Source organism: Crinia signifera, chromosome 2, assembly GCF_055691185.1.
Source record: "Crinia signifera chromosome 2, ASM5569118v1, whole genome shotgun sequence".
Taxonomy (NCBI): Eukaryota; Metazoa; Chordata; class Amphibia; order Anura; family Myobatrachidae; genus Crinia; species Crinia signifera.
The window spans coordinates 167,375,244-167,399,788 of record NC_139218.1 but is presented as its reverse complement, the minus strand read 5'-3'; the positions used below and the strand labels follow the sequence as shown (position 1 = coordinate 167,399,788).

The window sequence follows — 24,545 nt, the reverse complement described above, 5'->3', positions numbered from 1 at the left end:
GAGCGTAGCGAGCCACCGAGCCCGAAGCGTGGCGAGCGAAGCGAGCCCTGCGAGGGGACGGTATTCCGTGTCCCCTCGCGGGGCTCGCTACGCTCGCCTCGCTACGCTCGCCACAGTTTTATATCCAACTCCATGCCCACTTGGATAGTAGGGGTATGAAAAGGACCCCTTTTTCCCATTGAATTCCATGTTAAAATGGACTCAGTCCATTTTAACATTGATTCCTATGGAAAAATCGGGTCATCGCATCGCATCGCATCCGATGGTCGCATGCGATGCGATGCGATGTCCCGACCCGATTTTAAAATCGGACGCCCGGATAACTCACAAGTACCGAATACTGTTTTTATTTGTCTAAAACTATATTCCAGATATTTCGCTTTCATTCTCATTTACAACTTGTTACCATTCCTTACATGGTTCTCTTTGGGCCCCCATTACTCTAATACCCCTTTTCCACTAGCAGAGATAACCCGGTAATCTCTGTGGGGACGTGCTTCTACCCAGGTTTTTCTGCTAGTGGAAATGCTCCCTGTCAAATAACCCGGTTTGGATTCCCCAGCAATCCTACCCAGGTAATGATTACGATGTGTGGCATAATGTGTAATGAGCATTATGGCATGGGTAATAATATGTATTGGGCGTGTGACATGTAAAAGGCAGTACTGTGTAGATGCCTTCGGCGTGCAATATCCCTATTTATGGTTTGTCTGGCTCCTACACTTTGATCCTGGCCCCTACATTTTGTGTTCAGGATGCAATGCACAAGCCCAAACAGAAATGTCATTGTGTTCTAAAGTTTTGTCATGTAGCCACTCCCCCTCGTGTCATATGACCATGCCCCTAACCACGCCTATTTTTCGATGTGCGCAGTACCACTAAGACATTTTTAATTTTTCTACTTGCACCACTGATAGTAAGTAAAAAAAAAAAAAAAACATTTTCCCAGTAATCAACGGTATATGTTGCAGATTGCCGCAAGTGTGCAGGTGGGAAAGGGTCGCAAGTACAGTACATGTCTCCAAAACACCTCTGCTATTTTTATGTTTATAGTGATTTTTGTTTGTTCCACTTGCAGTTTAATGTGCCGCCAAAGAAGAAAAAACAAAAACATTCCGAACAAGCAGCGAGAGCATTCTTTTCCATAGTAATAGAACAACTGCAGGACATGCAGGTCAAAGAGGATGCTCGTATGGAGAAGTTTTTAGCAAATGAAAGACAGCTGCAGCACTCTTTTTTGGATCAATTAGGACATGCAGGACAGACAATTGTCCTTCTTGGAACTGATACTTAATAGTGGGTATACGCCGCCTCCACATTATCCACAGTATCTGCAACATGCTCCACAGGCCCCAGCATACCCAGCACACCATGAGTATGCATATGGCCAATACAGTAGAGGGCCACCTCCCTCTGCCCCTAGCACTTTGTGTGTGCACCAGCCACACCAAGAGCCTCTACAATATAGAGGACCCAGTAGCCACACCCCCAGCACAGCAACTAACTACCACCCGACCACTGGTGCTAGCTACACCCCCAACACTTCCACTAGCTATGCATTCAGTCGCCTTGTGGGCCGAGTTTGGTTAAAACCTACACCTTGCACTTTTTTCAATTCTATAGGCACTTGTTTTTTAACATGTTTACATGCACTTTTTTTCATTTTTATATACGCCAAAGGCTCAGGTACTGTATACGGTAAACATTTTACCTAAACATGTCTTGTCTTGTGTGAAGACACTTTTGAAAGTTCCAAAGATTACATTTTTCACAGTAAAATAAAAAAAAGATGTCATTTTAAAAGAAAGGAGTGTGGTCTCTTATTCTAATATGGTAATCTTTTTAATGGTGGCCCTTTTGGTGTAATGGTGGCCCTGTTTTGTGACCTCCCCTGGTAAAGCCCTTTAAAAAGGCTTTTAATCTATAGGAAAAAACAGGCCTTACCCAGGTTAAGTTTAAAAGGGGTTGATCAGGCAATTTACCGGGTAGCATTGTAGTGGAAATGTGTCTCTTACCCGGGCTTACCCAAACCCGGTTCGAACCGGGTACAATTTACCGGGTCTGACCCAGGTTGCTAGTGGAAAAGGGTGTTTTCCTGCTTGAGCAGAACCTGCGCCTCAATATCAATCAGAACCCATGGAAAGAGTTTCTCTAGCATTTAATTGGCCAAAATGATGCATTTGTACTATAATACCCAATCCCCCCCCCCCCCCCCCCCCCACTTCATATTGTTATGGTTCATGTTATTTTAAACATGTGGAAGTTGGACCTAATAGTGCAAATTGCATGGTCCTAATCCATCACCTGCATTTTGCATCTCTTTATGGGCTTTTCTAGGAGAGAAGATTATAAATATTAGCCTGTAGCCACAGGGAAGAAAGAGCAGACAGAAAAAATAGACCTTCTCAGCTGACGGCAAATTTCAGTTCAGGTTTTAAGAAACACGAACATTCCAGGACTGTTCTGAGTGTTTCCAAGTCCCAGCTTGGGTCTATCTACCACACTTGGATCCCAGAACAATGCATAACCTAATTTTTCTGTAGCTGGAACCATAGGTGTGTGCAGCCCAATTTATAAGGGGGTGCACCACTGTAGGGGTGTGTCTGTCACTGCCTACCTGGCAGGTCTATCGCCGCATACTGGGCATGTCTATCTCTGCCTACTGGGCATCAATGCAAACCAAATATAGGGAATTACAGTACAGCAGGGGTTCCCAAACTTTTTTGAATCACGGCAACCTAGAGCATCAAAATATTTTCAAGCCACCCCTAGGCCAAATGCTTCTTATCGAGAAATTCAGAAAAAAAATATTAAATGAAGTGCATTGTGTTTATATGTCACAGTTATCTGGTGAGGGACAGGATTTGCTTCTGTTTGTCCACATATATTATGATTGGCAGCCACCAGCACTGGTTTTTCCTTGTACATTGACCATAAATAATATGAATTGATCCTGGTCCACCAACGCAAGGCACCCCTGCAAGTTTCCTGAGGCACCCCAGGGTGCCTAGGCACACAGTTTGGGAACCACTGCAGTACAGTATATTAGAGAGTGTTGGCTAAAATCACACAGATGATTAGTGTTCTATTCTGAACACCTCACATCTTGTTTTGTATCAATTAATTTTGTCAACCATATTAGATCCTAGGTTTAAGCTGCATATACACAGGGCAATTGTGCGCTTAGCAATTCATGCTAAGCAATCTAGCTCCGACAATGTTTAGTAAATGCACATAGCTATCGCTATGGGACATACACACGGGGCGATGTGTGCTTAATTTGTCTATCCAGATCACTTAGAAAACAGCAGAAAATCACCCCATGTGTATGCGGCACAGGAGGCTTGGCAGTAGCAATGACCCAGGGAGCAGGATGCCCAGCGACAGTGGGTACGCAGGAGTCCTGTCTGCGGCAGTGACCAGGGGACCTGCAGCGACGACCTCGGGTGCAGGAGGCCTGGCGGCAGCAATGATCCGGTGAGTGGCTTTGCGGTGACCAGGAAAGCAAGAGGCCTGCCGGCAGCAGTGAGGGTGTGCGCAGGAGATGCCGAAGTGGCGGCTGTGACCAGTGGAACAAGAGACCCGGCAGCAGAGGTGAGCCGGGGAGCACAATACTCGGCAGAGGCAGGGAGCTGGTCTCATTAGAGTCTCCTGAGGGCGGTGCACATGTCTTACTGGGGTGGAGCAGGGTAAAGTACCCAGTGTTTGGAGGTATTGCAAGGTGCCCGGTGTTGGGGGGAGAGAGTGGGCAAAGTACCCTCTTGTGGTGGTGTAGGGGTTAAATTAGCAAGTAAAAGATGCCTGGCTCTCCCTCTTATCTTTTTCTCTCCCCCTGGTTCACCTGCTTTCTCCTCTTTTCTACCTCCCTGCTCCCTCCACCCCTTCCACTCTCGCTACCCTGCTCTCTCTCTCTCTCTCTCTCTTTTCCTCCCACCCATACTTAACCCACCTCCTCCCTCTCTCCTCTTTTTATCCCTCCCATGATCACCTACTCTTTCCCTCTCTCCTGTTGTCCCCTGCTCTCTCCCCTTTTTTCTCCCTTGTGTGCTCCTCCTCCCCCTCCATCTCTCCCCTGCGCTCCCTTGCACTTTCTAATCTTTGTCTCCCTCCTGTACTCTCCCCAACACCTCCCTCTCTAACCCTCTCTCACTTCTCTCCTTTTTTTCTCCTTCCCATGATTCCTCGACCCCACCCTCTCTCCTCTGCTCTCTGCCTGTTTCTCTCAACCCTCTGTCACTCCACCTACATCTCTCTCACTTCTCTCTGAGGGCCAGATGCACTAAGCTTTAAAAGTGATAAAATGCAGAGTGATATAAAGCCAGCCAATCAGCTCCAACCTGCAATGTCACAGACTGTGTTTGAAAAATGCCAGACAGGAGCTGATTGGCTGGCTGGTTATTACTCTCCATTTTATCACTTTTGAAGCTTAGTGCATCTGGCCCTTAATCTCTTTCTCTGAACCCCTTTTTCTCCTCTTTCTTCCCCCTCCATCCTCCCCCAATCTCTCTACATGGCACTGTCACTCTCTCTCTCTCTCTGACACCCTCTGTCGCTCCATGTCTCTCTTGCGCCTCCCCCCTCTCTCTCTCCCCAACCCCTGTCTCTCTCCTCCTTTTCTCTCTTTCCCATGCTCTCCCTTTCACGCATTCCCTCTTTTTGCATGAAGAGCTCTCTCTTGACCACCCTTCTCTCCCTCTCTCTTACCAGATACACTCTTCATTCACTCTTTCTGGAGGGTGTAGCTTTCAGGATTTTGCTATGGGGCTCACAAGGTTCCATTTACGCCCCTGGATGGTGATGTGTGTGAGGTGTAAGTGTGGGGGTAGGGGGATGGTGCTGTGTGTGAGAGGTGTCGGGAGGATGGTTCTGTGTGTGAGAGGTGTCAGTGGGGTTGGTGCTGTGTGTGATAGAGGTGTAAGTGTGGGGGGTGATGGTGCTGTGTGTGAGGTGTCAGTGCAGGGGTGGTGGGGGATGTTGCTGTGTGTGAGAGGTGTCAGTGGGGGGATGGTGCTGTATGTGAGAGGTGTCAGTGGGGGGGTTTGGTGTTTTGTGAGTGTGTGGGAGAGTTGTCAGTGGGGCAGGGGTTGGTTCTTTGTGTGTGAGAGAGGATTCAAGATGGCTGCAGGTGGACTGCAGTGCATGCTCTGCTACCCGCAGCTCCTCTCATGTGCCTTTACAGAGCAGAGCACTTGGACGACAGCTCACGGCTCTGCCCATAGGCGTGCGCACAGGGGGTGACAGGGGTGCACAGGCACCTCCTAATGATGGGCACCCCCCGCACGATCGCAGCCAGGGCTGAAATCTGTCGAACAGTGTTTTTTTTTTCCTGGCTGGCTGCAGTGAAAGACGCGGCAGAGCCCGCAGCAGGATACACACTAAATTTATAGTGATGACCATGGCAGCCTGTAGGGGGAGCTGAAGTGCACAGCTCCTCTCAACCTGTCTCAGGCAATTCTTTCACTGCTAGTGAGGGCTGGAGGACATCCTGCCCAGTGCCTGGCGATTAGAATGTGCTGCAGGGCTGCTGCTTATCAGGAGATGCTGGAACAAGGGGGTTTGTACAGGTATGTTAAGGTATATGGGCAGTCTATGACTTTGTGGTGTGTGTGTGAGTGCGGGAGTGTGTGTCAGCTGTCTGTATGTATACTGTATAGAAGGGCTTTATATATGTATACTATGTATGTGTGTGTGTGTGGAAGGGGGCTCTGTGTATACTATAGTACATCTCTGTGTGTGCATGCTGTGCCTGTATGTATACTATGTGTGTGTATATGTGCATGCTGTGTGTGTATCAGCTTTCTGTATGTATACTGTGTGTTATACTTGCCTACAGTCCCAGAATGGATGGGAGGCTCATAAAAGTGATGGTGTGTGGCATAACGTGTACTGGGCATTATGGAATGTGGTATACAGTACTATGAATGGGCATTACTGTGTGTGGCATACAGTATTTGATGCACATTATTGTGCTTGGCATTATTTATAATGGCCATTACAGTATGTGGCATTATGTGTAATAATAGGTGATGATGGACACGGCCAATAGGAGTGATGGACACGCCCCTTTCCATGGTGCACCCCCTAAGAAAATGGGCTGCGCACACCTATGGTTGTAGCACCAGCAAGCAAATGGTAACCTTGGCATTCACCTCTCAGTTTCTCTGCATCCATTGCAATGGAACTTTCTCTCCAGCAAATAGTGCCAAAGTGCCTCTATAAGCCAATTTTTAGCCAAGCACCCTCCTCTACTGCAGCATATTTCTGTTACCTTGGCAGCAATTTTCTGCTCATGTGCAATACAGAATGTTCTACCCCCTTGCTTTCCTGGGACAGTAGTGCAAAAAATGTGATTTTAAAAAGTGCGATAATGGGCGATTTTAAAAGTGCAATAAAATCGCATTCTATTAAATGTCACCCTTGGTTCCTTTTTACTCTTGGTTCCTTTGTAGCACCCTGCCCTTTTTACCACATATCTATAGCATTGAGAACTCCAGTGACATGGATCTTGCTGGTTCAGGGCATTGTATTATTGGATAAGATCCCAGGCCTATACTCATAGATTGAAAAGGTTGTAGCACCAGCAAGCAAATGGTAACCTTGTCATTCACCTCTCAGTTTCTCTGCATCCATTGCAATGGAACTTTCTCTCCAGCAAATAGTGCCAAAGTGCCTCTATAAGCCAATTTTTAGCCAAGCACCCTCCTCTACTGCAGCATATTTCTGTTACCTTGGCAGCAAGTTACCTTGCTTTCCTGGGACAGTAGTGCACCTTAGCTAAAATCGAAAAGCATCTACAGCAGTGGTTCCCAAACTTTTTTGAATCACGGCGCCCTAGAGCATCAAAACGTTTTCAAGGCACCCCTAGGCCAAATGTTTCTTAATTTAATATTTTTCTAAATTTCTCAATAAGTACATTGTGTTTATATCTCACAGTTACCTGGTGAGGGACAGGATTTGCTCCTGTTTGTCCACATATATTATGATTGGCAGCTACCAGCACTAGTTTTGCCTTTTACATTGACCATTAATATTATGAACTAGGTGATTCATTGCGCCCTCCGGGCGCTCTTCACACTGTCGTGAGGGGCTACGCCCCATTAGAAGTAGAAATATATGTGAGTGTGAGATCTAGTGTAATTGAGATAGAGATCGCAGAGAGAGATAGAAAGGGATCGCAGAGAGAGAGAGGGATCGCAGAGAGAGATAGAGAGGGGTCGCAGAGAGAGGGGTCGCAGAGAGAGAGAGAGGGGTCGCAGAGAGAGAGAGAGGGGTCGCAGAGAGAGATAGAGAGTGAGGGATCGCAGAGAGAGATAGAGAGTGAGGGATCGCAGAGATTGGGCCAGATGTACTAAGCCTTGAAAAGTAATAAAATTGAGAGTGATAAACAGCCAGCCAATTAACTCCTACCTGTCATTTTTCAAACCCAGCCTGTGACATGGCAGGTAGGAGCTGATTGGCTGGCTGTTTATCACTCTCCATTTTATCACTTTTTAAGCTTAGTACATCTGGCCCTATGATAGAGGCCCTTATTCTGATCGGTGCGGATATATCCGCGTGCGTTCGGCCCGCCGATGTTTTGTGTCTGCGCATGTGCAGAGGCGTCTCTGCACATGTGCGAGCGGGGCGTACGGCCAAATTCCGCATGATATGTGAACACTCCGAACAGGGGGTGGAGAGGGGCGTGAAGGGCTATTTGGGCTCATTACCATATGCATACGCCCCGTGTTTCATGGGAGTTCCCATGAAAACGCTGGGCGTACGTATGGTAATGCGGCCGTGACGCACGTGTAGGGGGCGGACATATGACATCGCCGGATGTCAGCTGCCCGCCCAGATCTCTGCTTTTGCACGGAAAAATGTCCGTGTGGTCTGAGGTTGCGGGTGCTGGTGGAGCACTCGGTCCTGCATTCGATGGTCTGCGACCATCGAATGATGGGGGAGGTTCCCTTAGATGGAGGAGGCGTATTCCGTGAAAAATACACGTGCGGTCCGTTCGGACAGCTTCTTACCGCATACGGACGGAGTTGGCGATCCGTATGGAAGGCGGGGTTTCGCACGCACGGTCCTGGCCGCATAATCGGCTCCGGCCGCACCGATCAGAATAAGGGCCAGAGAGAGGAATCGCAGAGAGAGATAGAGAGAGAGGGATCGCAGAGAGAGAGAGAGAGAGGGATCGCAGAGAGAGAGAGAGAGAGGGATCGCAGAGAGAGAATCCCTTTCGTGGGCACCCCTCCCCCCACCCAAGACCCCCCCTCCCGAAATTCGCGGGCACCCCTCCCCCCACCAGCGACACACACACACCCCAATTCGCGGGCACCCCTCCCGCGACACACACACACCCCCCCAATTTGCAGGCACCCCTCCTCCCACCCATGACCCCCCCTCCCGAAATTCGCGGGAACCCCTCCCCCCACCCGCGACACACCCCCCCCAATTCGCGGGCACACTTCCCGAAATTTGCGGGCACCCCTCCCCCCACCCGTGACACACACACACCCCCAATTCGTGGGCACCCCTCCCCCTACCTGCGATCCCCCTCCCAAAATTGGCGGACACCCCTCCCCCCATCCGCGACCCCCCCTCCCTAAAATCGCGGGCACACTTCCCCCACCCACGACCCGCCCCCTCCAAGAAATTCGCGGGCACCCCTCCCGAAATTTGCGGGCACCCCTCCCCTCACCCGCGACCCCCCCTCACGAAAGTCGCGGGCACCCCTCCCGAAAATCGCGGGCACTCCACCCGCGACCCCCCCTCCCGAAATTCGCGGGCACCCCTCCCCCCACCCAAAAATCACGGGCACCCCTCCCCCCACCCGCAACCCCCCCTCCCGAAATTCGCGGGCACCCCTCCCCCCACCCGCGACCCCCCCTCCCGAAAATCGCGAGCACCCCTCCCCCACCCGCGACCCCTCCTCCCGAAAATCGCGGGCACCCCTCCCCCCACCCACGACCCCCCCTCCCGAAAATCGTGGGCACCCCCCCCCATGTGGGGGGTGCCATGCCACCTTCAGCAGGGGCTGTACGGTGAGTACAGAAGTACTCACTGTGGATGTCTGGCCAGGGAGGAAGGAGCTGGCAGGAGGAGAGAGTACAGATGAGCCACTGCAGCAAAGGCATCCTGGGTCACAGTCAGTGTGCTCGGGTGGAGGGGGTGGTGTTCAGCCGTGGGGCGGGGTTTGGGTGGTATTTGGCCAGACATGGGGAGTGGTGGGAGAGTAGGGGGCAGGAGCTTTGTGTAGGACATAGGATGTGTAGAACTTGTAATGCAGGTTCTGCAGTGTGGATAACGGTGGATGGGCCTGTCAATCACCCGTGGAACCCCGCCCATCATTACCTACACTGCTTTTGAGTGACGGATCTGGCTAAATATATAAGAGATTGATCCTGGTCCACTAACTCAAGGCACCCCTGCAAGTGTCCTGAGGCACCCCAGGGAGCCTAGAGACACAGTTTGGGAACCACTGATCTACAGTATCTGTAGGAAAAACCTGCAGGTAAAATCAGGGGCCTGCAGTATTTAAGTATGACCAGCCGAAGATCTAAAACTGGGGCACTGCAGCCGATTGGGAACATGTTTCTTAAGTCTGTCAATGGAACAGGTTCTGTTGCAAGTGGCTGATAAACTTACTAACCTAACAAGCCCAGGAACGGTTCTCAACTTGAAATTGGTCTTAGACTATTTGGGGTGTCACTAGACTGTGACCCATAGGTGTCGATTCTGTGGGTGCTTGAGGGCCTGAGCACCCACGGAAATTGATGAGCACCCACCCGCTCAGTAGCGGCCCACCCGCCCGTGTCCCACTACACTCCCCTCCCTCGTCGCTGGCACAGGTACTGTGTGGGCATTTATGTACCTGCACTATGGGGGCATTTATTTATTTGGCACTGTGGGGGCATTTATGTATTTGGCACTGTTGCCATAATTTGAATATTGGAGACAACTGTGCTGCATAGTATAAATCAGTATTATTTTGTGGCCAAGCATCTGTCACAACTGAAGGGCTGGATGAAGTCGTGTGGTGTGTAGCAACCGGAGACGGACCAGAGGAGGAAGGATTAAATCGTGCAGGTTTAATAATATAATTCATAAATGGAAACAATACACACTTGAATACTTCCTTTAAGTGGCAGTTAGTGGTAGTAATAATAATGGAGCCAGCACGGCACTTTGAAAGAAGAAAAAGTTCATTTAAATAATGACAGTTCAAGGCACTGAGGACGGCAGGCTGGGGTCTTAAAGAATGAGGGGATCCGGAAAGAGAATGTACTTGATGGTAATGAAGGATCCTTGAAGACTAAAAGAAGATGGATGATGACTGAAGAATGAAGAATTGCTTGGAAGCAGAAGACTTGAAGAGCTTAGGGATACAGGCAGAGACCAGACTGTGGAGAGAACTTGCAGCGATGGGGTTAAGCTGAACCGAGACCAGACACAGAGCACAGGAAGCAAGGCACCAAGTCAGGAGAGGTGAGTCAGAGAGCCGGAGTCAGCTGGGAGCTGTGAACGCCTCTGGAGACTCTTTGTATTGACACTGAACAGGCCTAGGCAGATCCCCTATATCCCTAGAGGGCGGCTGCCATTGGCTGTCAGGTCAGTATGGGTGGAAACCTCAGACATGGACCAATCTGCTATTTTCCCTTAACCAAGATGGTGGCGCCGGCCTCCCGGCGCCCCTACAGCACATACCGCTACACTTGCTGGCGTCCCACGCTGCCTGCTGCCCACCAGACTGCCGCTGCCTGCTGCCGCTGACCTGGAGACCACTACACGCTAGCCGACGGAGGGCGCGAACGGGTGAGTAGTATGCCCACCGCGCACCGCCGCGGCTGCGTGTGACAGTCCCTTTCCCATGATGCCCTATATTTTTGGCTTGAGCACCCACCAGCAAAAACATAAATCGGCACCTATGCCGTGACCTACTCTGTAACTTAAATACTTGGCTTCTCTCAGGGCCATACTTGGCTTCTCTCAGGGCCACTGCACATTTTTCAGGGTTAGCTGTGATTCCTGCAATCTTAATGAGGCCAGTACTGCCTCAAGCTTCCTTTAGCTATCTAAAATGACCAGGGGTTGCCTCCCATACAGTAGTACTCACAAGAACTAAACCCCATTGAGGCTTGGAGTACGACCTTAACAACAAACAGCAGATAAAGAAGGGGGTCTCCATCCTTATTTCTACACCATTGTCTTTCTATTGATATGATTAAACTTTTTCACTAGCCCGTTCATTTGCAGATGGTACAGATGTAGTCCCACTCATCCAGTGCCGGGGCTCACCAGACCACCCCCACTGGCGAGCGGATGCTACATCTAACTGGGACGCACATCCCAGTTTCCAGTCAGTGGGGGGCAGGAACCCTGCCTGTCTCCGCTTCAGGGAGATGGGCAGGGTTAGGGGGGGGAGCGGGGAGGTGGGGGGAATGCGCTGGGGACTGGCGGCGAGGACCAGCAACCATCAAAATGACCAGGGGTTGCCTCCAAAACAATAGCTCACAAGAACTAAACCCCATATAGCGCATATATCTGCATCTATAAAAAATAGGTCTCTCTCGACTTGGTGCATAAATATATTGGCGAGGCTTGGTGCTACACAAGACCCCATCACCACACCGGCGCATTGCGCATAGAATCCATCCATTGCAAGAAAAATAATTTCTTGCAAGTGCAAGATCCAATAATTGTATAAAAAAGTCAATGTCCGGACCCCTGTAAAGACCACTGCTTTGAACTGCCCTGCCTATGGCTTCTGTTCCTCGCTGGTGAGGAATGTTTGTATAGAGGGACACAACGTCTATTGTGCACATTAGGTATTTGTCTGTAAGTGGCGATAGTTGTTGTAGTTGCAGTAGCAGAGAATTAGTGTATTTTAAATACGTATGTTGTCTCTGGACTATTGGCTGCAGGAAAAGGTCTAGAAATTCTGCTGCTGTGTAGAAGAGTGAATCCCTCACCGATATAATCGGTCTTCCTGGCCGACAAATGGGATATTTGTGCAATTTAGGCAATGTTTAGAAAATAGGAACCCTTGGGCAATCCATGGTTAATGCTTCCCTGATAGCATTGGGAATGATATTTTGAGTTACTGCACTGTTGAGCAAGTCATCCAGTTCCTTTTTTAAGGCATTGGTCGGGTCATCTTTGAGCATGATATAAGTTTTGGAATCGGCTAGTTGTTTATAGATCTCATCTTTTGTAGGCAGTAATGTCTTGCACTACAATGACTCCACCTTTATCTGCTGAGCGGATAATAATGTTCTTGTATTTACCCAGATCTTTCAGGGCTTGTCTTTCCATGACAGATAAATTGAATTGAATGTCGTTTTTTGTAGAATATCTACAGATACAAAATTCTGTAGTACTCAAACAGACGCAGAGATTGAAATCTCGGATATGGTAAAAAAGTTTGCAGCCCGGGGCTATCCACTGAAACTGCTTCTCAACACAAAAAAAAACTAGTATTACAGATGAACAGAGAACAAGCCTTGACATCCACACTTAAAAATCAATGTGAAAACAAAGTCATTTGGACACAAAGTTATTCCACGAACAGTAACAACTTAATGTGATTGGCCCACACGATGTGGCCCTTAATATCCTTGGATAACTCTTTACCATCCTTAGCAAATAGCACCATACTCCCATCCTACAAACGTAGTAAGAATATAGGTGATATTGTAATACACCGAGATGTATCTAAACTGAAGCCTACACCAGCGCAGAGTTTTATGCAGAGAAAGAACAGCAACTACAGATGCATTAACTGCACAACGTGCAGTTGCCTGGAAACAGGGGACAGTTTCTCACACCCTAGAACAGGAGAGAAGATTACCATAAAACATGCGCTCACCTGCACAAGTAAGTTTGTTGTGTACTACATAAAATGCCCTTGTGGACTTCTCTATGTAGGGAAAATGATCCGACAATTCAAGGAATGAATAGCTCAACACAGATAAAGCATCAAAGCGGCATTAGGCACTAAGGGGTCGGATCAACCAGTGGCCAGACACTGGAAGAACTTTAACCACACTATGCCAAGTATACGCTACAAAATGATCGATTGTGTACCCTACAGCAAAAGAGGAGACGACAGAGGCAAGGCGCTACTCCAACTAGAGGCCAAGTGGATTCACCGCCTTCAAACTGTTCAGCCACATGGTCTTAACAAGATTTTACCTCTCTCATACTTTCTTTAATTATATCTTGTTTATGTCTAAACACCCTGCACTATGAGGCCATTGGACTGTAAAACTCAGTGCAAGGGTTCCACTATACTCCACAACTAGATTGGTGATATCCTCCACTGACCACCCCGTCCGGGCAAATCGCTTATTATGGAATCCCGTATTTATGGACTACCTTAAAGACTGGTAATGTAAAGATTACACTGCGCATTATATTGCAATAACTTTTGACAGTATGGGCTCTGCATATTTAGCCTGCTTATTTACCCGCTCCCAAAGAATACGCAGGTCGGCACCTGCAGATGTGTCTATAAACTACTTGTCAGAAATAGACACGTTAAAACTTTTTGCTACTCAGAGACTTTTAGGCATATTTGCCACGCCATGGACAATTGCATTAATGGACTTCTCTATTATCATTATCATTGTTGCCGTCAGTCTGCTGGTCTGTACATTACAGATACAATTGATTGTTTGCCGTATTAACTGTATCTTTAAATTGTTCATATCCTTTGTATGTATCCTTTCATTGCACATTATGGTGCACATTTTTTTTATCTTCTTGTTTGACCGTAACACTATAGTAACACAGGGCACAGGCCCTCCTCGTGCAGGGTGCAAGGTGATCGTAGTTGCCGATGACGTCATCTGCAACTCGCCGAGGGAGGGACTGGTGTCGGGTGCACGGTGGTGCTCACTTCTTCAACAGCATAAATACATGTATGTACACCCCATTTTCTTTATGTCTTGATAAAGGGCTTTACCGCTCGAAACGTTGACTGAACTGTTATTTATTATAATAGTATAGTTTATGAGTCTCACGAGTGCCAACTCATTACTGCGTCTATTCTTCTTGGCTTCAAGAGAGTGGGCACCGGAGCAGCTGCTTTCAAAAGGACAAGTGCCGGGTATTGCACATGCATATATATATATATATATATATATATGTAACTTGGTCCTGAAGAAGAAGCGTAACAGTAAAGCTTCGAAACGTCGACCTAATTGCGGGGTCCGTGTCTTTTATGCTGTCTACCCGTGTGCCACTTCTACACTGTTGTTGTGATTACCTGCTGCCAGCAGGATTGTGGCGTGCACCGGACTTATACCTGTGGAGAGGAGTGCTACTTAATTTGTGACTATATATATATATACTATATGTGTGTGTGTGTAAATATCTGTGTACAGTATATGTGTATGTGAATCTATATATGAGTGTGTGTGGGTGGTAACGGTGGCAGGGAAAGGCGTTGTGATATCAGTCTGCTCCAGGTGTCATGGCTCCATGCTTTTTCTCTGTTCTTAGAGTGTAATGGGGACTTGAACGTAAGCACACACATTAGACATAGTCGCCCCTTTTGTATAAAAAAAAATAAAAAATAATGAGCTGGTCCTCCACATTTTATGCTGATTTGTAATTGATGTCAAACCTGAAGTTGATCATTTATATATATATAGTAACATGCCTTAGCTTTTCTTCATTAAGGTTCTCAATATGTAAAGGCTTTCTTCTCTCTGCCAAAATCATTTTTTTCTTCTCTCTTTCAGTCTGTTTCTTCCCTCCTTTCCGCTCTGTCTACAATAAAAAAAAGCATGTACAGAACATTAACTACCTGCTTATGCCCTAAGATTCAACAATCTTTATTTTTTTTTTTTTTTTTTTTTCACGGAACATCATTATTAGATTATTGACCTCTATTTTACTTACAAATGGGATGTTCATTGTTACTTCTGCTGGAATATGCATCAGAAACCGAAGAGATCTACCCCCATATTTTTAACACTGGAGCTATCGCTCTTGAAAAAACACAGATATGAGTGGAATAATTGCAAGGCAAGCTTGGTGCACCTAGGGAAGATGGGGGTGGGGGGCTAATTAGCTGGCCTTGGTGTAGAGGCTATTTATTAATCACCAGTGGTGTATTTGTGATGGGTGCAATGTGTGCAGTGCATGTGGCCCCCTGAGTTCAATGGGCCCCTGGGGGCCCACACCACACACTGCACCAATTCTTTAATACTGATCCCCCCGAGTCTCCGGCGCTACTGCGCTAGCGGGCAGGTGCTGCTCCAGGTTGAGAGGAGGGTGCCCAGCCAGAGGAGGCTGCGCATGGGCCTCCTACTCTCTTAAAGCACCCATGTCATGCCCCTTCCAGTACCCGTGGCCTTTTCACATTTTCAATGGTCTTAGAGAGACATTGGACTCTTTATTGCAGCCATATGGAAACATTGACTGGGAAATTGCTGCAAGGGAATCAGTGTCTTTAGCTCGTTTATGGTTGTGTTAATTGGTAGGCTTTTTATACAGTGCACATTATTTAAGAATAATGATTTTATTGCATTGTAAAATAAATAATAGTCTATTCTTCAAGTCTGTCTATCAAGCTAATCATAACCCACAGAAGTACAGGTTATCTTTAGCCAGTACTGCCAATTACCATGGCCCAGGTCTGATTGAGGGGCCTAGTGGGGCTTCCATTACTTTGCAGTAGCAGCGCTTCTCAACCCAGCATGTGCTGCTGTGTGCTGGGCTGCAGTGTGGCCAGGGAGGTGCTTAAAGTGTTCTTTTTTTCTGTAATATATTGTAATGGTGCATGACCACACCACCCACGAATAGGGCACACCCCCTAAAATGTTCCTTGGCCCAGTTAGGCTCTCTGCCCTGTGGCCAGCTACTGTAAATTGAACAGCAAAAGGGCTAATATTAACTTAATCTCCTAAAACCATTAGACTGTATTCATTTAAAGAATGATGCTGTACAATGACAACGTATCTGTATAGTGAGAGAAAAATTCACAATAGTCCTGCCATAGTTAAACTATAAGCACTTGTTATTTATCTATTTACCTTTTGAAGGTAGCCTCCAAAGTGAAGCATGTTGGAAAATGCCTTCTTTTTCTTAACATCTTCCTCTGCTCTCCTCCTGTTTTCCTCTTCCTCTTTACGAGCACGTTCTTCCTGTGAAGGAGAAATGAATGTGTGGACACTGCCATTGTCAACACAAATGTTTCAATAATAATCCTAATTACAATTATACCCTCTACACACTTTAACAAAGTGTAAAAGGGGGATATTGAATCCATATCACGAAGGGATGAGGGAAGGGGAAGTAATCTGCAGTTACTTTGAAATCCCTCATATTTTGGGGATTTTGGAGGACTGCCTTTTTTAATTGTGATGTGGTGGGGGTGCTATCTCGGCCAGCAGTGTACAATTTTGGTCAGGAAGGGAAGAAAAAAGATTTGCACTATAGATGCACTCCAAAAAGAGAAAAAAAAAATATTTTTATTCTTTTTCTTTAAAAGCTTTAAACTTTATTGAATTATTTATTAAAAGATAAGGGGGAGATTTCCACTGTGTTCGTTCAGCAAATAAGTTCACACGTAATATCTCTCCTTATTTTAGTGAAATGTTTAAGAAGATAAATTGATACAACCACACATTTACAAACAAACATAACGTGAAGTGCCTTTTGCTGCTTTCCCACTGCAGACCAGTTTAAAGTACTGGTAATCTTAAATGGTATTTAAAACGGTATTATCATTCCCACTGCAGCAGGTTACCGTTTTAAATACCATTTAGGTACCATTCCCATTGCAGTGAACCGTGTAAAATGTAGAGTGCCTAACCCCCATCCCCAGTGTAAAGAGTGCCTAATCCCTCCCCCCCCCCCAAGTGTAAAGAGTGCCTAACCCCAGTACCTGCCCTGTGCCCCCACCTCCCCTCCCCTTGTACTTACCAGCACGGGGATGCAGGGCAGTGGGGAGGCAGCGGGGGTCCATGCAGGGTCCATGCAGGGTACAGGCAGTCCCAGTGCCTGATGAGAACTAGTAGTTCTCACTTTGCGCATATGTAATGAGTGCACGTGCATAATAATGAGCCGCTCATTACATATGCGCATATGTAATGAGCGGCTCTTTATTATGCACGTGCACTCATTACACATGCACAAAGTGAGAACTACTAGGTCTCATCAGGCACTGGGACTGCCTGGAGGCTAAATAACGTTTAAGAGGCATTCCCACTGCCACTTAAACGTTATTTTAACGTGTAGGACTCTGCTTTAAAAACGGGTTGAAATACCATTTAGCTTTAAACGGTATTTCAACTCTGGCACTTTCCCACTGCAGCCTTAAATGGTAAATTGCACTGAAAATCTGCAATTTACCGTTTTTTAGCTGCAGTGGGAAAGGGGCATTTGATGCACCTAAGAAAAGAAAGAGGTGTGTATTTAGATTTAAAAAAGAATAGGCCAATTGTTCAGTGTCTTTTTTACTGCAGCTTCAGACTAGGATGTGACACTGTACCTACATTTAACATTATATACAATGTATCTACTGTTCCCCTTTGGTTTCTAATTTGAAAGTGTTTGGTTAGTAATACATTGTTTCAAATTTATTGGCAGTCTGCCCAGAAGATGTTGTACTCTTCTTTTGATCTAATAAAGGGATTTAATTCAGACTGCTGTTTGTTTTTGTTACTTTTTATTTATGTAACATTTTTAGGTACAGTGTATTTAATCCTCTATAGCAGTGCATCTGTCTATCTATGTTTATGGATAATTGCTATCCGTTTTTCAACTGACCTGGTTACGTGCTACCTGCAGAGTCCTATACTGCAGATAGCATGTAATGCTGGGTACACACCAGGACGACTAGGGCACGATTCTGTCAATTTAGATCCAATTCCGACCGGTTGTATGCAGATTGTATGTACTTTTGTGCGTTTTTGTCATTTATTTGATCCGATTCCGATCCGATGCGCGTACACGCCACTCGTTTGGTCGCATCTTTGGTCCTACGTGCTGCAGGTAGGATCAGTCAATCCCAGGCCGACCGACCGTCAATCGCATGCAGATCGTGAGTGTTTTTTGCCGCCTCCGTCGGCCGGCCGTCGGTGCGTCCGTCGTTTGATCCAGCCTATTTGAGTGGCATTTCCTAAACACTCCCCCAGCGCCATGTTTTTCCACATAGCAAACAGTGCTGGCGCAGCAGTTGGACTCTCCTTCTTGTCTCATCTCCCAGAACAACAACCTGGTATGTTTGCACTCCCAATGCTCTCCTATGCATGCCCACTGTTGCCACCAATGTATATAGTGTGTATAGAGCACTGGTTTGGCAACCGTGCACCCGACCATGTCACTGTTTGCTCGGGTGGGCCCCATGTGTGTGTGTATACATATAACCATTGTCCACCATTGCAGTATTCCATGCACTCCTCTCTGCTAGGCCCCATTCACCTGTGTGTGTGTTCGTGTATATATAGATATATACATATAACCATTGTCCACCATTGCAGTATTCCATGCACTCCTCTCTGCTAGGCCCCATTCACCTGTGTGTGTGTGTGTGTGTGTGTGTGTGTGTTTGTGTATATATAGATATATACATATAACCATTTTCCACCATTGCAGTATTCCATGCACTCCTCTCTGCTAGGCCCCATTCACCTGTGTGTGTGAATAGCAATCTGCACAATAAAATGTATAGTGGTTTTCATAAAAGTTTATTAACATTTTAAATACTTAAAACATAAGAACTAGGTAAACTGGTAACTATAACTATAAAAATTTAAATATGAAGCAAAACATGGATATAACTATATAACAACTAAAATGGTTTTATCTTTTTACAGTCCCAATGTCCAACGCAAAAGAACAAGAATTTTTAGAAGGGTTTATCGAGAAGTATCGTTCCCATGAATGCCTGTGGCGATCCAAGTCCAAGGAGTATTCAAATAAAATGAAAAGAACCCAAGCCTTGGAGGACTTGTCTCGCTACAGTCTCCCATTTCACCCAGAGGCCAATGTAGAATGGGTGCGGAAACGCATCCAGAATCTGCGCACGGTGTTCTTAAAGGAACACAAGAAGGTGGAGGCTGCAAAGAAGTCTGGTGCTGGAGTCGACGAGATGTATCAAACATCGCTCTGGTACTACGACAGGTTGACGTTCACCCTCAGCCAGGAGTCCATGAGGACAGGAGTAGTCCTGATGGTCGAACACGAAAACCAAGAAGTCATGGCGCAGGAGGAGGAGAATTCGCAGTCTGCATCGGTGAGTCTATTTTTTGGGCTATCTAATTGATTCCTCCTGCCAATCCACAGCCCCCTCCCCATTAAAGTAGGCCATGTACTCTTCCTTCACCTGTTTGGCTCGTGCACTCCCTGTGAAGTGTTGTGTTGGGGTTTGCAAGGAGGATATCTGCACTACCTCCTCTGGCAGATCTTGGTCTTCTTGGAGTGCTGTGCCTGTAGCCCTTTGCTGTGTGGCTTTTTTGCGGAGCAATTTGTGCAGGACACAGCACGCCGTGACAACCCAGTCAATTTTGTCCACCCTCAGGTTAATGGCAGTGTGGAAAATGCGAAACCGGCTAGCCAGGATGCCAAAAGCATTTTCCACAACACGCCGTGCCCTGGATAGCCTGTAGTTAAAGATCCTTTTGTCATGGTTCAGGCCCCTTTGCGCATATGGCTTCATGACATGCTCGTGCAGGCCAAAAGCCTCGTCTGCCACAAACACAAAGTTAAGCCCCTGTTTAGTTTCCTGGACAGACGGCAAGTGAAGGGTGTTCGCTATGAGCCTTTCGTAGAACTTTGTGTCCTTGAAAGTGCCACCATCCGATGCACGGCCATTCCTTCCTACATCCAGGAAGATAAACTCATAGTTCGCATTCACCACAGCCATTAGTACAATGCTAAAATAGCCCTTGTAAATAAAGTAGTTGGAACCACTATTGATAGGCTGGGCTATGCGGACATGTTTGCCATCAATGGCTCCACCGCAATTTTGAAAGTTCCATCGCTGTTCAAACTCCTCTGCGATGACTTTCCATTCATTCACGCTGGTAGGGAACTGAAATTAGAAGTAAATAGAATTGATTAGTAAACATGTTCAATTTTTTTACAGCTTGGCGACTACCCACCTGCAACCCCAGACCTGTCTGTCCTATCTGATAATGCATGCACATCGAGCGAAGCTCCTACTCCGGCACGCACTCCGCCACCCACCCTGGAACCCACTCCACCACTCCCCCGTGCCAAAAAAATGCGTGGCAAAGGGAAAAAAGGAGAAGCAGCAGCACATGAAGAATTTATGATGCGGGCACAGTGAGTCCTGCAAAGAAACCCGGACAAACATGACAACTACTTCACTTATGTGGCAGAGTGTGTTCGCAACATGGCTCCGGACCAGCAACTTACTTTTGAAAAGTTATGCATGGAGTTGGTGTATAATGGCAGTTTAGGGTATCTCAACAGTGGCACTAAAATAGTTGGCATGGGTAGTGCACCAGACACACCACTGTCATTAGAATCACCAGTGCCTACTCCGTCTGCCACCGTACCACCTACCACCGTACCAGGCCAGTCGAGCACACTTCCAACACATACCCAGTCAACACCTACACAGCCTTCTCAACCCCCCCAGTACCGTCAATTCTACAGTTCTTTACTGATAGAAGATCCAGAGTCTCCTGTTTTTGAGGATCTGTCTTAAAAAATAGGCTATTTTATCATTTACCATCGACATGGTCTCAGCTGCAGGTATGTGATGGCCACTGCTCACATGGCGTATGGCGCACATCAATGGGGCCGAGACCATTGCATCTGCGCCATGCGCCATGTGGGCCGCAGCCTTTACATATCTGCAGCAGAAATCCTCTGCCACACAAGGGCCTGTTTCATAAGTTACCAGAGTGTCTTTTGTCTTGGTTTTCTACATATATGCTGCTACCTGTACCTGCATTACCAGAGGGAGAACAGGATTCTCCTCAATCTGGAGAGCAAACTCCATTTATTGCCCTTTTGTCTTTGCCAATAGTATGGGGTACTGTGCGGCAGACATGGTCTCAGCTGCAGGTATGTGATGGCCACTGCTCACATGTCGTATGGCGCACATCAATGGGGCCGGGACCATTGCATCTGCGCCATGCGCCATGTGGGCCGCAGCCTTTACATATCTGCGGCAGACATCCTCTGCCACACAGTAGCCCGTACTTATTGGGAAAGTTTAAACTGGGTCATACATACTTAAATGTTTATATATAGTGTGTGTTTTTGTACAATATCTTTTATATATGGTATTATAATATTTTACATGTTTTACATATGAAAGGCCTAAAAAACCTGTTTCTGTCCTAGGCCTAAATTATAAATAAAAATATTTTGTTTGCACATTAAAATGTACGGTGTATTTTTCATCCTTACCTTGCAATACTGGCTTTGCAGGTCTCCGGGATGATGAGGCCCAAAGCTTGCGGGGAGATGAGGGATCCAAACTTCAGGTCAGCAAGAGACCGTCCTGTCGCCAGAAACCTCAGGGTCACCACCAGCCATTCCTCAGCAGGGATAGCCATGCGATACTTGGTATCCTGCTTCTCGATGTGGGGAGTCACCAGACGCAGCAATTCCTGGAATGTGGCATCATCCATCCTCAAGAAGTTCCGGAAATCGTCTGGGTTATTTTTCCTGATGTCCCTGAGCAGTGGCATGTGCGAACGAGTCTGACGCTGCAGTAGCCACTGCTTTGTCCAGCATGATCTTTCTCTCCTGCGCTGGGCTCTCTGACGCCCGAGCTTCAGCACTGCATAATAGAGCAGGTACTGTTGCTGGTGACTACCCATCACTGCATTCTCCATAGTGCAGGGTTAAAAGACACTTTGTAATGGCAGGCAAAACAAAGTAATGTGTAAATAGCTATGTCCAGCGTTCAGCAGGTATAAACCAAGCCTCACTAGTAACAAAGCAGAAATACACTGGTTAAAAATGGCTGCTGCTATTCCTATCCCCCTCTGCTAGTCCAGCCCTTTCATTCAAATTTCAATCTGACGACGGTCACGTGTTCTTGCAAAAAAAAAAAAAAAACCAGCGATCCGACCGTCTTAACGACCATCACGGGCGCATCGGGATCGGATCTAGATCGTTCCGCAAAAAAAACACAATTTTTGCTAATCGTTTGCTGGGGACTGCCTGGGAGCTCCTGGGAAGTCCAAGGGAAATCGTTCCATGGTCGTCTATCGGTCGTGGACGACGGTGGTCGTCCTGGTGTGTACCCTACATAACCCTGTCAATTGAAAAATGGATTGCAATTATCAAATATATTATTAAATATAGATAGACAGAGGCACTGCTATAGAGGGTATAAAATTAGTGATATTCTGCTGAACGTCCACTAGAGGTCAGCAGAATCACAATAGTGAATAAGAGGAATAAACTTTGTGAACTTTAATAACATATTGAAAGGCAGCATTCTGAATAGAATAGAATAGAATAGAATCAACTTTATTGGCCATATGTGCTTGCACACACTAGGAATTTTTTGTGGATTACAGTGCAGCATCAAGCAGGGATGAAATGGGGGGGGACGTCACATTACATGCATTCCATTGAGACATTATACACATTCCATTGAGACATTAAACGCATTACATTGAGAGCATTTAGACATCACTTGCGGGGATCACATGCCCGCCAAGCTGCACAGCGCCTAGGCAGCCATCAGCGGCGCCACTGGTCGTTGCAGCAGCCAGGTAGGTAGCAATATAAGCAGGGACAGTACATTTATCACATAAGGGACATGTACCCGCCGAGCTGTACAGCGCCTAGGCAGCCATCAGCGGCGCCACTGGTCGTTGCGGCAGCCAGGTAGGTAGCAATATAAGCAGGGACAGTACATTTATCACACCGGGAACATATAACCGCCGAGCTGCACAGCGCCTAGGTAGCCATCAGCGGCACCACTGGTCATTGTAGCAGCCAGGTAGGTAGCAATATAAGCAGGGACAGTACAGTTATCACACAGGGAACACATACCCGCCAAGCTGCACAGCGCCTAGGCAGCCATCAGCGGCGCCACTGGTCGTTGCAGCAGCCAGGTAGGTAGCAATATAAGCAGTGACAGTACAGTTATCACACAAGGAACACATACCTGCCGAGCTGCACAGCGCCTAGGCAGCCATCAGCGGCGCCACTGGTCGTTGCAGCAGCCAGGTCGGTAGCAATATAAGCAGGGACAGTACAGTTAAGCAGGGACAGTACAGTTAACACATGATACATTTGCACAGTTCCTAGGCAGCCATTTGCGGCGCCATCTTGAATCTTCCTGTGGGAGAGCCGTGGGTGGTGGTGGGGGGGAGGGGGTAAAGTCAGTGAGGCCGGGGGAGAGTCAGTGGAAGTGGAGGTGGGGGGGGAGGGTGCGGAGCTGCCACAGAGTTACCCGGGGCTGGTGTGGCCTGTCGGGGGGGGGATCCTACCGGCCTCTGGATGAATTGCCGGGGGTCCCCCTGGCTGATCTGATCTGCTTCCTGTCCTAGCTGGCGGGGGGATGGGTCCCTTCTCACCAGGTCTGCTGGTCTTCTTTTGCCCGGCACTGCGTCCATAGGGCAGTGGAGGTGGTCCTAGGGTGTCCCCCCCGGCCGGTGGTGTTGCCGGGGGCATCCGCTCACTACACAGCCACGGTGCGCCAGCCGCGTCACCCGTGATGCAGGGGCCGCGTCAGAGCCGGCAGGAGAGGCCGCGGCTGCGCCACTTGGTCCAGGCCTAAATTTTCCGGAGGCCACAGTCAGCTCGGCGGCCGAGTCGGAATGCTAGGCAGGTCCCGGGGGGGGGGGGGGAGGCGAAGGGGTTGAGTGGCGCCTGGGCTGATTGCACACCCGCCCCGTGCAGGTGAGCTGCGGCGGGCGCGTGGGTCAGCCTTCTCCCAGCTCCGGACGCATCGTCCTCGGAATGCGGTGCACGCTTCCTCACGCTTCCTCCTCTTCCACCGTCCACCACTGCCTTCCCGCCTCCTCTGTCTCTGTCCCCTCCGCCGCACGCTGCTCCTGAGGCCGGGGATGGTGGAAGCTCCGTGGATGGGGACGGAGCTCCACATGCATGCAACCATCCCCGGCCTCTTCCGGAAATATATAATGCTGCGTCCTTGAAACACATCCGCAATGCCACCATGACAATACCCCAGCTATGAAAATACATCAATATCACTGTAATAATATCACTGTAGTAATAAAATTTAAATAATAATAAAAGGACATTACTGATCCAGATATCGCAGCAATGCTCATCTGCAAACATAAATAAATAAATTTATAAATAAATAATAGTGATAAGAGGGATTGTCAAACACACTAACAGATTAAAGTATGTGAAAGACTTAATATAACAAAATATCTATACGGAAATTACAGTTAAACACAAACTTAAGTGGATGGGATACCTCATAGGATACCTATATAGGACTCATAGAGGCACTGTAAATTGCACAGAGGGATATAACACCTACACAAGTGCTAACAGTGTACCCAAATTAACCTTGATTGCAAATGTGCTCTAGAAAATAGAAAATAAGGGAATCATAGGTGTGCGCAGCCCATTTTCTT

General features: G+C 47.5%; 1 protein-coding gene across 4 annotated transcripts in view; it reads right to left on the bottom strand.

Moving 5' to 3' along the window:
- The window catches only part of TNNT2 (troponin T2, cardiac type), a 283,358-nt gene that overhangs the window by 24,332 nt on the left and 234,481 nt on the right, over nt 1-24,545 (bottom strand). For all 4 annotated transcript variants that reach the window (XM_083173182.1, XM_083173185.1, XM_083173181.1 and 1 more), the window contains 2 exons: nt 16,023-16,133; nt 14,645-14,754 (listed from right to left, as the gene is read on the bottom strand). In XM_083173182.1, coding sequence (XP_083029308.1) covers nt 14,645-14,754; nt 16,023-16,133 — 221 coding nt within the window. The remainder of the gene's footprint in view (nt 1-14,644; nt 14,755-16,022; nt 16,134-24,545) is intronic.